The following is a 15,652-nucleotide window of genomic DNA, read 5'->3' as shown; positions in this document are numbered from 1 at the left end:
GGAAAGAAATTCCCATTAAAAGGCATTGGAGAAAACAGTAATAAAAATACCAAAATAACTACAATGTAATATAAACATGTTCAGCAAACTGAGTCTGCTTCCGATATATATTTTTTTATATTGGCCAAATTTTCAATATATTAAAGATCAGAGATCAGAGTGATATATAGAACCATGTTCTTTATCAGGGGTCGGCAACCTTTTTTCAGTGAAGAGCCGCACCTCAGCTCAAGCTGGGATGAGAAGGGAGGGGGGGATTTAAGAAGTGGAATAGAGTGGGAGAGTGTTTTCTTTAAAAAAATTATATTTTTTGAAATATTATTTATTAATACTGAAAAAATGTAACAAACATCCAATTAGGTACGAATTAATGTAACTTTTGCTGCTGAACTTCTTGAGTGAGTCTCCAACATCACACGAGTATGTCGTAATTTTCATCTTTAAACATGCCGAAAAACTCTCATTGTTCAGGCGGTTTCTTGATTTATTTTTAATATACTGTAGTTCATGTTCGAAAATATTTGCTTGCAGAAATACGTTGCTTGTTGTACATGCAGGCTAAAAGTTTTCATAATTAATAAATATTGATGTATTGTGGATTATCTCGTGCACCCCATGGATCATCTCCCCACTTTGGAGACCACTGCTCTAGAGCATGGATCATATGACACCCTTGATATCATATGCTACCATAATCATAATCTTCATGTTACTGGGTTCTTAAAATAGCAAAATCAATGAAACCATGCAGTGGATTGGCACAGAAATGCATGCTCTTCTCGATGGTAAAAAAAAAAAACCTACGTGTACACACAAAAGATGCTTTATTTTATATGAAAACATCCTTGGCGGCACCTACTAAAGTTTTCAAACTGAAGTTATGAATGATGTAATGTTTTATGCTCACCTCCGCTACTTACTCTACTAATCAGTTTTACTTCAGTCCAAGTAGGTGCCACCAAAGATGTTTTCACATCAAAAAAATTGCAATGGCACTTGTTTCTTATGTCTGGATTGTATATTTCTCTGTAAAAGTGTGTGTGTGTGTGTTCATGGGCCAATCTGCACATCATGCAGGCTAAAAACCTGGAATAACTCACAGGAAAAACCCTACTCACGTCAGAGTAGTTAACTGTAGCCTTGGTTGAAGAGGATTTTGGAAATTGCTTCAGTCATCAGCAGCAGTTAAATTTATATCTCTTGAAATGAGTGGCAGCTGATGCTAATATTAATGGAAGACAGTCTTAACCTTTGCCAGTGCAAAGGTTCAGACTGTCTGTCAAGATGTGCGATACAAGACAGTATGTTGGTTTATCTTATCTCCATGACCAGCTAGTGTATCATCCAGAATATGGATTATCATTTCAATTGACCCAGTCATGAAAATACTGAAACCCAATGTGCAACTACCTGATATACAGAAAAACATCATTATTACATGCATTATGTAAATCATTATTACCTCATAATGATATACTTTTTTTTTTTATTCATTGACAGTGTGGGCTCCACCAAGGAGGAGCACTCCTGTCTGAGGTCTTGATAGTAATAATATTCATTGAGGATGTGGTCAGCTGTTTTTATTTCACCACATTGGCAGTGCGGTGCTTGAGCCAGTCCTAGTTATTGCAGTTTGGCATTTATACTTTCATGTGCCGTCATAAGGAATGTTGCGTGTAGGCCTGGCGTCATTCATAGCTTTTCTTTCTTGGTTCCGGGATGTAGCACCTAGTCATATCCCCCACTTCAGCCGTGGACCAGATTTCCTGCCATCTCTCCTTCAGTTTATTTCTTATCCTTGTTAATTCCCTTTCTTTTTTGCTTGTAGGTTGATGGTGATGTCATCCAGGGTGGTGGGTATATTCTTTATTTAAGATACAGATATTGTATTTCCAGATGAGCTAGCATCTTCCCAAGCAGTGCCTGTAGGGCCATAGTAGAAGTTGTCCGGCAATCTCTGGACATGGTTAGTAGAGCTAGCCGTTGCACTTGATTCAGCTGCTTAATCAGAGCCACCTTGTTTGCTCTATAACTCCAAGCTCTGGCACCGTAGGAGAGAGTTGTGAGAAAAATGCAGTTGTAATGGAGCCTTAGTGTGTGAGCTTTAAGGTCCCACTCTCGTCTGGTTATCTGTTTTATAGCAAACAAGAAAGTTTGGTTTTTTTTTCTCTTATATATTTTAAGTGAGGGAGGAAGCTGAGTGTCTCATCTACTATTATTCCAAAATATCTGTTTGTTTGGGTATACTTGATCCTTTGAACCATATATTTAATTGCTGACGGTGGCTCCTTGTCAAGCTTTCCTTTGATGAGCATCTGTGCTGTCTTCTTTGTCGACACCTTTAGTCTGTTGTTTTCAGCCCATATAGCGTCCTCCTTTATGGTGGTTTAAATATAGTGATGTAGCGAGTTCCTTGAGAATAAAGTTTGTCCTATTCTCAATTTCTCTCCTAGAGTTACCAGCCGTGAGCATGGTGAGATCATCTGCGTAGGCAATGAAGGTAGATGATTGAAAGGTTTTTTCCCAGCCAGGAGTCGAACACCAGGTTCCAGCATAAGGGGCCCAATATCGAACCCTGCGGGCAGCCCCTTGTGACTTTCCTTCAGATTTCATGAATTCCACTTCTCACCGTAACATCGCGGTCTTTAAGGTAGTCAGACAACAGGTAGTAGAGGGGCGAAGAGATCTCGGCCTTCCTGAACTTCGCGAGGGCGCTTTGCCACCATAGTGTGTCAAAGGTCCCTGCGAAGTCCACAAAGAGAGCAAGGAGGTATTTGTTGTCGGTGTTGTCTCTGGTTGCTATTAATTTAGTGATTGCATCCTGAGTGCTGCGTCCAGGGGAGAAGCCATATTGTTTCGGTGAGTAAAGGCCTTTTGTCACGAAAGGGCCTTGTGTACTGGGGTCCATAATAATTTAGAAAGAAATACAGTATAACCCAGTGAATGTATTTATTTGTGTTATTAAATACATTCACTGGGTTGTACTGTATTTCTTTCTTAAAAGGCCTTTTGATTTGTATGCTTCCATCAATCTGGCCGTGATGACTTTCTCTAGGACCTTACCCAAAACCGGACGGGGGCCGATCAGCCGATAGGTCGTGGGATCCTGTTCTGACTTGTCTGGCCCTTTCAAAATAATTTTCAGATTGGCTAGTTTCCAAGTCCTTGGGAAGGTGCCAGAAAGGAGTTAGTAGTTAAGGGTCCCATGAATGGCTTGGGGGACCAATTGCCACACCCTCTTTAGAACCTCAACTTCAATGGCATCGTGGTCCGGGCATTTCCCGCTCCTCATGTTGGCGATAGCGTGATTAATTTCCTTGTTGGTGAAGGGCAGTTCCATCGGGGAACCTATATATGACTTGTTTTTTTTGCCTTACTTCCTTTTGGTATGTACCCGGGGGCTCACATCTGGTGAGTATGGGCTTGGCACACCCAGGGTCCTGAGCTGGATATCATCATTCTTCTTTCTTGGCGATTCCCTTCTACTTTTCTCTCTCTCTCTCTCTCTCTCTCTCCCCCAGGGTAACTTGGGATTTTTTTTATTTTATTTTTTGTCTGGTGCAGCATAAGCCTCAGGCTTCCTTGTACCATATAGCTAATAATAATAATAATAATAATAATAATAATATACTCATATGACCTCGGTTTTAGTCCAGGAACTGCTTCAACCTCATGAACATAGTTCACATGGTTCAGAAATCCTTACTGATGTGTCTTTGAGTGGGAAAAGTTATCACCTCATCTACTATAAAACTTGTTACATAAATGGAATTGTTTGCTGAGTTTTTCACAAGAGGAAGGGATTGCCATTACTTTGTATTCAAACCTCACACAATATACTTTCAATGTACAATTTTTGCATATTTCAAATGTCCACAGCTAGTGAAAGGGAATCTCAGCATGCACTTAAAAGGTAACATATAAATAATATTTGTGTGTGTGTGTGGTCATTGTAAAATCAAATGAGGCCTCTTAAAAAAAGATATTTCTCATCATTAACACATTAATTGCCATAATACAGTTAAAAACAAATTTTTAGAGAATGCCATTTAGATTCATTTCACATATTAAAAAATAATGTGTCTGTGATACTAGCTAGTAAAGTTATGCTGCATGAAAAAGGGAACTGTGACATTGATGTTGCAACATGCAGCCAAAAAAAAAAAAAGAAAAAAAAAAGGACACTCACACTGTTTCATGTTTAAATGATAAATGTATTAATAAGAATTAATCTTCTACAACTGTTACAATTGGTTATAAAAGGTTGAAGATTGTCACTGAATATTGGTTCACTGAATCTATAAATAAAAACCAGTCCAGTCATATTTACATCACCCTCTAATAACTTTTCGTTGGTGTTTTCTAAAATTCTTTCAAAATTCAGAGAAAAAAAGCAAGGCAGTGTAATACAAGTAGCTGTCCAATGAAAAAACATATTCAATTTATATCAACATTATGAAAAATAAATTTTGAGTGTGATTTTTGAGTAATTATTTTTTCCTTTCACCTAGTAATTAGTTATTATTAATTCTGCATTCCTATTCATTACCGGTTCCACATTAATAATTGATGTGTGAGAGAGAGTGTTAACTTACTGGATCTGTACTTTTTTTACTAGCAGTACAGAAAAAAATGAAATTATTTTATTCTTTTAAGGATAGAATGCAATTTTTTAAACACTGCAAAAATGTAGGAAAAGTAACTTTCAAGCAGAAAAAATGACGCGATTTTCTTGCAGGAAATAGTTCATTCCTGAATGTATGCCATTAATGGGCTTCTCTTGCAGGCTCTAAACAAAACACTTTGAAATTGTCTGATATTACACTTGAGAAAGTGTAATACCTTTCTCAGTTGTAATATCTTTCACACAGATTATAATCATGAATAACATACAGTATGTATTGTAAATAAGGTTTGTTCAAAAGAGGTTTGGTGAATATTTCAAAATTTAATTTCATTCAGTGATAAATGTTCATATTGCTAATATTTGTGAACGTGTTTAGGAATGCATCATTTTTGAATGGATTCCTTAAATCAATTCAGATCATTTTCTTTTCATGTTCTGTTTTAATTTTGGGAATAGTGAAGGTGCAAATGATGCTCATGTGGTGCAAAATCAGCTAAATAAGGTGGGTATGGCATCATGGGAACATTTTTATAAAAATTTCCAGACAGTGAGTGTCGGTTTTTATGGCAGATTACATTAATGACCCTTTGTGGGACAAATTCTGATAAGCCTGTCCTAATTATCAAAAAAATTCAATCTGCATTTTTTGGTGCATGACTTTTATATGTGATTTTGGCCAGAGTACCCTTTTCAGCTTTGGTGATGAGTTTTCCACAGGAGTTTTGAACCCTGGTCTCTTTGTCCTTTATTAAAAATACAGGATCTTGCTCAAAGACCTCAGAAGAAATGATTTGATATGTCTTTGATACCGAATGAGAATGCATAGAAAAAAATTGGCACTGATTCGTGTTGTCTCCAAATCCTCAATCAAAATAGCAAATCAAATAAAACGAAAGAGACATTTCCCCAGCAGTTTCTCAAATGGTTAGTTGTCGGTCCAATCAAATGGCAGTGTGGATTTTTTTGATGCCTTGATTATTTTGGGATGTTCACAGGCAACCATTTCTTTCTTTATCTTTGACTGAAAAATTTCCCTAAAAACCTCTGACACCTTAAAAACTGTTTATTCATTGTACCATCATCCCCATAAACTGTAACAAGCACCTCAACTTTCTCCAAGCCGACTATCCAAGTTTACAACAAGATTTAGTGTTTACATGTTGTGACATTTTGCCATTTTCAGTACACAAGACAAATAAGAAAAACAAGTGTTCACACAATGCAAATTTCTACTAGAATGGTGCATAAAAATAAGTTGCACAAAAGATGTGTGTACTTGGTACACACATGTACAAAAGATGTCCTTGCTATGCCCTCACTCAATCTTTTAGCTACCACTATGTGTTCAAAAATTATAAGATCATTCACTGAACTGTCTGATCAAAGTTGTATTATTAGACAATATTTTTTAAATTGAAATAATGCACCAACAGAATTACATAAGTAGATATGCAGTGCTTTGGGTACTGTTCAATATATTCAATAACTGACCTACTGTTTAATATATTTGTTGAAATAAATGCAAACACAAAGAAACTTGAAATAAAGGCAAGCATAAAGTAACTTGAATTATTTATTTTTTATGTATTTTTTCAATAAAGCAAACTTATCCAGAAATGTTATTGGATCAGATGCATGGTGTGAATGATGATATAATGTGCTTTGTCTACTGAACAGCGAAAGAACTGACTGTTTTCAGTCATACTTCAATTTTAACATAATAATGAATGCTGTAAAAACAAAATTCATACTACAGGAATAAATACTAAATAAATTCTGCTGCTTTATATAACCATATTGTCATTGTTTACTGTTATCATTTCTTTTTAAGTGAAGAGAAATATGCTTCCAGAAAACTAGGTTTTCTGGAAGGCATAATTCATATTTACAGCCTTGATCATGCCAAATGATGACCTTGTTCCTTGTTGGTGGGTGAAAGCTGCATCTTTCACTCGCCAACAAGTCAAAAATCAAAAGCAGACAATGAAAACACTACCAAGCCCTTCTACAGGATAAGTTACCATATTGCACTTGCAGGAGAGGCCCAGAAACCCTAATTAAGCCACATGCAGTGGAAACAGCAACTTTTGTGTTAGTAAACAGTCAAAAAAGAAACTTGAAACAGTTCAGCTATTTCAGGTGGTAGATGACTTTCATCAACCGGTGAAATACCACCACTTTGCTTATTGGAGGCTTGAAGTGGTGAAACCCATGTTTAGTCTCTAGAGCAAAGTTTCCGGCATCCCCCTCCCCCATACTTTTCCTTCAACCCATGCACGGTACTAAGTACTATAGGTTTTGATACCTTTCGTGTTTGGGGTTTTCATAAAAAAAAAAAAAAAAAATAACACCAATAACATCGCATTCAAGATGTCAGCAGATAAAGAAAAACAATTAAGTGTTGCAACTTAAATCCAGCTTTTCTTTTTCATTGCAACTTGATGAATCAACAGACATGTCAGGGCTATCAGCATTACTAGAACAAAATCAAGAAATATTTATTGCTCTGTAAATCTGCTTAAAGTCACACGACTGGATAAGAAATGTTTAATGTCATAAATAGTAACATGATAGAACATGAAATCAGTTGGGAAAAGTGTGTTGATGTGTGCACTGATGGGCCCAGAGCAACTACAGGGAAAACAGCAGGGTTGTGGCATGTATGAAAGAGTTTGTGCCATCTTGTTAGAGTAGTCACTTGTTAGTTAGTTAGTTGTCTGACGGCACCAGGGTTTCCTCCCTTCTCCGCAAGTTCGAGTAGTCACTGCATCAACAAGTGCTTGTCGCCAAAATGAAGGAAAGACATAAAAACTGTGTTAGATGATGCTCTAAAGATAGTGAACCAAATTAAATCCAGGCCATATAATAGCAACGTATTTAAGTTACTTTTTGAAGAAATGGGTAGTGAACATACAATGCTGTTGCTTCATACAGAAATAAGGTGGTTTTCTAGGGGCAAAGTTCTTGTTAAGAGTTTTTGAAATTTTCTTGGAAATTTATTCTTTTTTTTATAGATCATCCATTTTATGTTTCTTAAAATTTTTTAAAATACATCTTGGCCGCAGAAATTGGCATACTTAGCAGACATTTTTACAAGAATTAACGAACTAAAGCTCTCATGTCAAGGAAACAGCATGTTGATATTCAGAACAAGGGACAGAATTGCATCTTTTCAGCATAAACTTAAATTTTGGAAGAGGTGTGTAGAAAAAAGGCAGTATGAAATCTTTCCAACTCGGAATGACTTTTTGATAGAAACAGAAGCTAGCCTGGAAGAAACTATTTATGGTAGCATTGTCCAACATTTAAATGGTTTGCAACAGGTGTTTCAGAAATACTTCCCATCTTCTATCGATGATGCAACCTCTATCCGAAACCCATTTTGTGTTTCAGAGAACTATTGTGATTGAAATGAAGAGACTTCTAAATAATTTTATTGAAGATAATATCGAATGCAGAATTCCGTTAAGCTCAATTATTATTAAAGAAAAAGCGATTAGCCTACATCAAGATCTGAAGAAAGCTCATCTTGAAAAAAATGTGGAACCATTTAATGCTAGTAAGGACTGGTTCGATAGATTTAAAAAGTGCTATAACATAGCCTACACAACATGGCAATCCAAGGAAAAGCAGCATCAAGAAGGAGCCGATACTTTCAAAAAAGAACTTGTTAAAATTATTGAAGAGACGTGTTATACTTCTCAACAAGTTTTTAACATAGGTTTTTTAACGAATGCCTAAAAGAAGGATCAGTTGATTTTACTGTTGGGTGGTAATGTTGCAGGGGATTTTAAATTAAAACCCCATTTAGTTTACCATACAGAAAATCCAAGGGCTCTTAAAGGTTTCATTAAATCAAACTTACCTGTAATTTGGAAGACTAATAAAAAAACTTGGTTAACCAAGCCTCTTTTTTGTTGTTTGGTATGCTGAATTCTTGTCCCACAGTGAAAAGATATTGTGCGAAATAAAATCCTGATTACAAAGCAGTTCTGACCATGGACAATATGCCTGGACATCCAAGCAAAGGGAACTTAGAAGACTTGAACAATCATATAAAATTTTTTTACATGCCTCCAAACGCTACATCTCTGATCCAACCAATGGACCAAAGTGTTATTGGCACACTTAAAACTTACTACATAAGGAACACCTTTTCCCAAGCTATAAAAGCCATCAACACTGGTAAAAAATATACCAAGCATAAAGAAGTTTTGGAAATCCTACAACATTTCAAGTGCCTGAGATGAAGTGACTCAGAAAACCATGAATGGAATGAGGAGAAAAGTTTGGAAGGATTGCATAAAGGATTCCCAAGAATCTAATGATTCGGTTGAGAATGTTAAAGCGCAAATTGTTGAACTTGGAAAAGAAGTAGGATTGAACGAAATTGACAATGATGTATAAGAGATGATCGACAATGACAGGGATGTTCTCTTTAATGAAGAACTCATGGAAATGACAAAAGAACAAGAGCATGCAGTTGAGGGAGAAGATGATCAAGATCCAACAGATGAAGAACCGATAAAGTTTCTGACTGCAAAAGGGCTTAGTAAAGCTTTCGAACGCTTTGAAAAAAATGTGTGATTATTTCCAGGAAAATGACCCTGACACAGACCAAAGCTTCAAGGTAATAAACAATTTAAATTCTTTACTACTACACGATCTTGTACAATGAGAGGAAGACGGTCAAAGTATAAACAAAATCAACACATTCTTCACTCTAAAGATATGAAAACTCGACAGCCCAGGGCTATCAGATTAATAAATTTGTGATTCTAATTGGCATTTTAAGTTTAATTTTGATATATAATGTAGTTACCACATAATTATATACATGTGTAATGCAGAATATATTTTATATGTATAAGTTTTTGAATATTACATATTTTGATGGACATTTGTGCATCTTTGCACTACCATTTTTTTATTGATTAGGAGATATCCTATGGCACAAACCACAACTCATAAATATACGTTACCTTATGGGAATACGGTAACTCACTCGGAATACGGCTCACTTTTGTTAGAACGAATTATCAGCGTTAAGCGGGGGTCACCTAAATAACAATAATCCATTTTTTACACAAAATTTTCAATGAGTGGCTGAAAATCACTGTGCATATTCTGATAACAGGTGATCTCTCAATAAAAGATATAGGACAATGGAATTATGCCAGGTAAGTGCAACATGAGGAAATGAAAATTAAAACTATCAAGATCCAGAGAGAGTTGGTATTAGTATTGGCAAATGATGCAAGGAAGCAAGCTTATAGAGCATCAGCCGCCCGCCTGCACATGCACTGTGATCAAGGGTTCCTTCCCCTTCTCTTCTAAACTCATTCAAATTATCCATTTCAATAATACCAGATAAAAGTTTGTGACAATCAACTCCCTTCTGGCTAAAAGCAAATTTCCTCACAACTATCCATCAATTTATTAAATTCATGCCACTTACGTGTTTTTTCTGAGCAGAATGCTATGAATATTTAGCTTGCTCAAATCATTAATTTAAGGATGTTAATTTAGCTTGCTCAAATCATAAGTTTAAGGATGTTAATAATAATTAACATCCTTAAACACCTCAATTAGACATTCACACACGTGCCTTGTTTCCAAATGCTGCAATTTGCAGAAATGAAAGAGTATCTTTCTGTAATCACCATTAAACTCATTGTTCTTCTCTGCAGCTCTTCCAACATTTCCTAAAATAAGGCTTTCAGACCTGTATGCAGTACTCAAGAATGTAACTTAACCATTGCCTTATAATGGAATGATTATCTCTTTATCCCTGCTGCAAATTTCCTGTATATCATTGATAAAACTTCACGAGCCCTCCCGGCAGCCCATCTGCACTGCTCAGTCTGACTGCACAAGTAGCTTCAGATCTTTTTCGTTATGCTAAAACCAGAGAAATCTCTTGAAGTACTGCAGAGAGCAGCAGAACTTAAGGGAGGAAAAAATAAGGACTACAAATTATTTTAGTTTACAAGAACATATTAAAATTTAATTGTTAAAAATTTAAAACAATAAACATTGGAGGGTTTCTTAAACAATAGGTTGGTAAATTTATAATGTTTTTTTATCTATTGTTTTTTAAATGATACTGAAATTGACTGTGTTTATACTGTGGTACAGTATATACATAAATAATGACTGGTAAAATAAATGGATTTTTATATTTCATAAAAAAAAAATCCTTCCACTTAATGTTATCAATCTTAATAAAACCCACAAGAAACTGTAGTAACAATTAAAATGGCAATTTATCATTGATTTTTTCCATGGTACTTTATCTTCAAACTCAAAACCCTGCTGAAACATTATACATTGTAGAATACCTCCCACCAATAAACAAGAGAAGCACGCCAACTAAAATCTTGTTTGATAGTGCTTGCCCTTATCAAGCTATCAAAACCAGATAAATAGTGAGATCTCTAAACATTTTAAACACCTTTGTTTATATAGCAGATAGCCGAGTGCAATTCATAAAGAGATAATACCATAAATAATAATGCTTTTCTATGCCAAGTTCATTATTCACATAATAAGATCAAAATAGCAACCTGAATAATCATACCCAAGTACAACATTAAAAATCATTACATTCGTAAGTGTTAGTATATTTACTAACCTTCTGTGATGAATTAATTAAAAAGAAGGTATTTTGTGAAGAGAATGAAACTGTGGCTGCTACAACTTCTTCTACTGGAAAGACAGAAAACAGTAGTCCAAACAACTGAGCAACAGCTATTCTTATCCACATGTGTGGATATAGAATAAATTTCTTTACAGATTCTGAAAAATAAATAAGATTAAGTATTCATATGATATGAAAACAGTAAACATTTATCAAACATAAAAAAGGAAGATTTTAAAATACTAAATGAGCTAATTGCCAAGTATAATGAAAGTTTATTTTTACGAATATGGGCTGTAATGAGAAAACTGCTATAATGAACATTATTAATTACCACAGTTTAATAACATTAAATAGTGGGAATTCTTATTAGAATGAAAAATACAGCAGAGCATCGATAACACGAACTAATCGGGACTGGGGGTAGTTCGGACCTCTGGTTTGTTCGGATTTTCGAACTTATCAAAAATACTGTTCTGAAGATTTAAAAAAAAAAAAAAAAGGTTTAGTAAGTTTAGAAATAAAAACACAAAGTTGTCTCTTACATATTTTTATTCATAGGTAACAAAACAAACGGAACTTTCAGCCACAATAACACATATGTATGGGCTTTTAACAAAAATAATTATTTTCTGCATCATTTTCAAACATTGTTTCTTTGCTGTCAGATCTCTCACTCTTTTCAGCAAGGGTAGTTGAGTTGGACAGGATTCAATTTGTTGTTTGTCATCATCATCATCAGCCATTTTCAATCCACTGCAGGATGAAGGCCTCTCCAGCAACTTTCCAGTTCCTTCTGTTTTGAGTACTGGCCATCCATTTACTACCCACAAACTCATGAATTTCATCTATCCATCTCCGCCTTTGTCTTCCAGGATTTCTTCTAGCTCCTCTTGGGTACCATTCTGTTATTTTTTTAGTCCATCTGTCATCATGTCTTTGAGCTATGTGTCCTGCCCAAGACCATTTTAGTTCTTTAGTTTTGATAAGAATGTCCTTTACTTGAGTTTGCTGCCTAATCCATGTGTTTCTCTTCTTATCTAACAGTCTGATTCCCAATATAATTCGTTCCATTCTTCGCTGTGTAGTTCTCAGCTTCTCTTCCATTCTTTTGGTGAGTGCCCAAGTTTCACTTCCATAAGTAATGGTGGGGAGTATACATTGGTTCATTATTTTACGTTTCAGACAAACTGAGATATTGCTCTTCAGTATGTGACTATATTTCCTGAATGCTATCCATCCAAAATTTATTCTTCTCTTGACTTCGAGCATTTTATCATTATTACAGCTAAAAATTTGTCCCAGATAAGTATATGACTCCACATTTTCAATTACTGCTCCTTCAATCATTATTTCCCTTTGTGTGGCAAACTTGTTCATCATTACTTTTGTTTTAGCCATATTCATCTTTAGTCCTAAATCCTTACTAACTGTGCATAACTGATTAAGATTTTCCTCTAATTCTTTGGGATCGTGGCTTATGACCGCAATGTCACCTGAAAATCGTAAATGGTTTAGGTACTCTCCGTTCACATTGACTCCTTTCTGCGACCAGTCTAATCTTCTGAAAGCTTCCTCAAGGGCAGCAGTAAACAGCTTCGGAGATATTGTGTCTCCTTGTCGAACTCCTTTCTTGATTTTAAATTTACTACTGTCTTTGTCTAGTCTAATAAAGGAGGTAGCACTCTCATATATTTTCTTCAAAAGCATAATATGTGGGGTATCTATGCCTTGTCTTTCTAGTGCCCGAAACATTGCCTTATGCTGTATGGAGTCAAATGCCTTTTCATAATCCATAAATGCCAGGCATAATGGTGTTTTATATTCATTTGCTTTCTCCATTAGCTGTGATATTACGTGAAGGTGATCCATAGTTGAGAATCCTGTCCTAAAGCCAGCTTGCTCTTTCGGTTGATTCTCATCAAGTATTCTTTCTAATCTGTTAGTAAGGAACAACTTGTAGATGTGAACAACTTGTGAACAACTTGTAGATGTGGGATAACAAGCTAACTGGTCTATAATTTCCAATTTCTGATTTATCTCCTTGCTTATGCAGCAAAACTATGATTGCATTATTCCACTGCTTAGGCGTCACACCTTTTCGAACACACTTCGTGAAGAGCCTTGCCAGTTTTTGTGTTATGTCTCATCCTCCCAATTTTAAGAACTCTACAGTAATTTCATCTTCCCCCGGGGCTTTCTGATTCTTCATTTTCTTCAATGCATGTTCTACCTCATCAGGAAGAATATCGGGTATGTCGCATGTGTTGCTACTTTGCAATCCAGCTTCCTCACTGCTGGCATCATTCCCTCGCTCCTTGTATAATTCTCTATAGTAGTCTTCTGCTATTTGAATTATGCCCTCTCTGCTGTTTATAAGTACACCACTGCATTCAGATTCAGTATCATTTGTTTTTCTGTATTTCTGCTCATGGCTGCTGATTTAAATCCTTTGTTTTCCCTTAATGCTCGTTCTACTTTTCTTGTGTTAAATCTTCTTATGTCCTCTCTGAGTCTCTTTCTAATGGCTTTGCATAACTCAGTATACTCAATTTTCTCCCTGTCTGTTTTTCTTGCTCTTCATTTGTCGTCTTCGGTTCATCATGAGAAGTGTTTCTTGACTAATTTTTTCTTCTTTGGATTTCTTTTTCCCTATAGGTTTCTTGGGCTTTATCACTTTCAGAAAGTTGTAATATTCCTCGTCGATATCTTCATCCTGAGCAGTCTGCAGAAACTTGCTCAAACTTGTTCTTAAGTTCCAGTACATACTGCGTTTTCTCCTCTTCTGTTATCTCAAAGACCTTTGTATTATTTACTCGAGTTAGTTTTTTTCCTTTCCTTTCCTACTTCTATATCAAGTGTACATCTTACCATTCTGTGATCACTTCCAACATTTACCTTATTCAGGACAGTAACATCATTCACAATATATCTTCTGTTAGTGAGGATGAAATCGATTTCATTAGTTGTAATCCATTTGGACTCTTCCATGTCCAGTTTATGTTCACCCTTTTCTTGAAAAAAGTGTTCATTACTGACAGTCCTTGAGATTCTGCAAATTCCACAAGTCTTTCACCAATTCCAAAATTTCCTATAGTTCCCCTTTCTGTACTGTTTTGTCTTTTTCCAACCTTAGCATTGAAGTCCCCCATAATAATAGTGTAGTGGGTTTTCTGCTCATCTAGAAGACTCTTAATTTCAGTGTACATTTCTTCAACCTCTTCATCATCATGGCTCGATGTTGGTGCATAAATCATTATAACCTTTAGCTTGTATCTCTTAGAAATCTTGAGTATTAGTCTTGACACCCTTGGTGTAAGGTCTTTTGAATTCCAAAATATTGTTTTTAAAATCTTTATGAACCAGAAACCCAACTCCACCTTCACTCCTTTCACTATTTCCATTGGTGTACAGCAGATTTCCACTTGATAGACTTATAAGTGATTCATTTCTTCTTCTTGTTTAAGCCAAACTGATGATATCCCAATTCCTTTTCTAGCTATAATATGCTGTCTTCACCGATGAGTGATCTTCCGTTATAACAGGCCAAGTTCAGTTTCCGTGCATGGCAGCCTGGTCATACCCATAGATTCTTAGCACCCTCTGCTTCCACTCTGATCCTCTCCTGCCGTAAGAGGGGGAGTGAAAGCTGCTGGGGACTGAGGGCCATTTATTTTGTCGTGCTGTCATATGCTGGAGGGTTTGGTCTTTTCCTCTTCATGCTGACCAGGCGTCTTGAAGAGAACCAACGCTCGTTGCCCCCTAAGTGCCGTAACAGGGCTTACAATCGAGAAGGTGTGCATGAGTGGATTTTAGGGAGGCAGGCCAACCGGACTTCTCCTAAATCTTCTGTAATAGAGAGATATTGGATCCATCAGTATTTTAAGCTGAGTGTCTGATAACACGCAGGATACCTGTTCCCCTCTAAGCCCCCTGTTGTTTGTACCTAGCTCTTCTAGGTAGCACAGTTGGTAGAATCACCGTCCTCTCGACCCCGGGTGGAAAAGACCTGAGTTTGAGTCCTGTCAATGACATGAGGAATTTTTATGGGCCTTTTTCACAACTTGGCTGAGTTAGTTGGTCTCAGGCAAAGGCAGCATGGGTTTTTTTCTCCTGGAGCTCAGGGTTTTCGTCCAGCAAAGCAGAAAATCAACCAGCACACATGCAATTTACAGACAGTATACACAGAGCAATATGGTCTTAGTTGCTGATGATCCCAAAACCCAACTACAACAACAACAACACCACAAACAGCATCTGCGAGGAATGGGCCATTAGCTGTTCTCATAGTTTTTTTTTCCTTTTTTTTTTTCACCATCATCTGAATCAAGTTTCAATGCAAACTTTAAAATTTTTTCCCTATTGTTTATAATTTCTGTTCTGGT

At 36.1% G+C, this 15,652-nt stretch overlaps 1 protein-coding gene across 1 annotated transcript in view; it reads right to left on the bottom strand.

Moving 5' to 3' along the window:
- Positions 1 to 15,652, bottom strand: part of LOC150084145 (small subunit processome component 20 homolog) — a 343,987-nt gene that overhangs the window by 58,512 nt on the left and 269,823 nt on the right. Inside the window, exon 29 of the mRNA XM_090376133.1 lies at positions 11,262 to 11,425. Coding sequence (XP_090232259.1) covers positions 11,262 to 11,425 — 164 coding nt within the window. The remainder of the gene's footprint in view (positions 1 to 11,261; positions 11,426 to 15,652) is intronic.

Source organism: Mastigoproctus giganteus, chromosome 6 (genome assembly GCF_048544385.1).
Source record: "Mastigoproctus giganteus isolate SK-2022 chromosome 6, ASM4854438v1, whole genome shotgun sequence".
NCBI lineage: Eukaryota > Metazoa > Arthropoda > Arachnida > Uropygi > Thelyphonidae > Mastigoproctus > Mastigoproctus giganteus.
The sequence above is the reverse complement of the archived record's forward strand: the minus strand, read 5'-3'. Positions and strand labels throughout refer to the sequence as shown.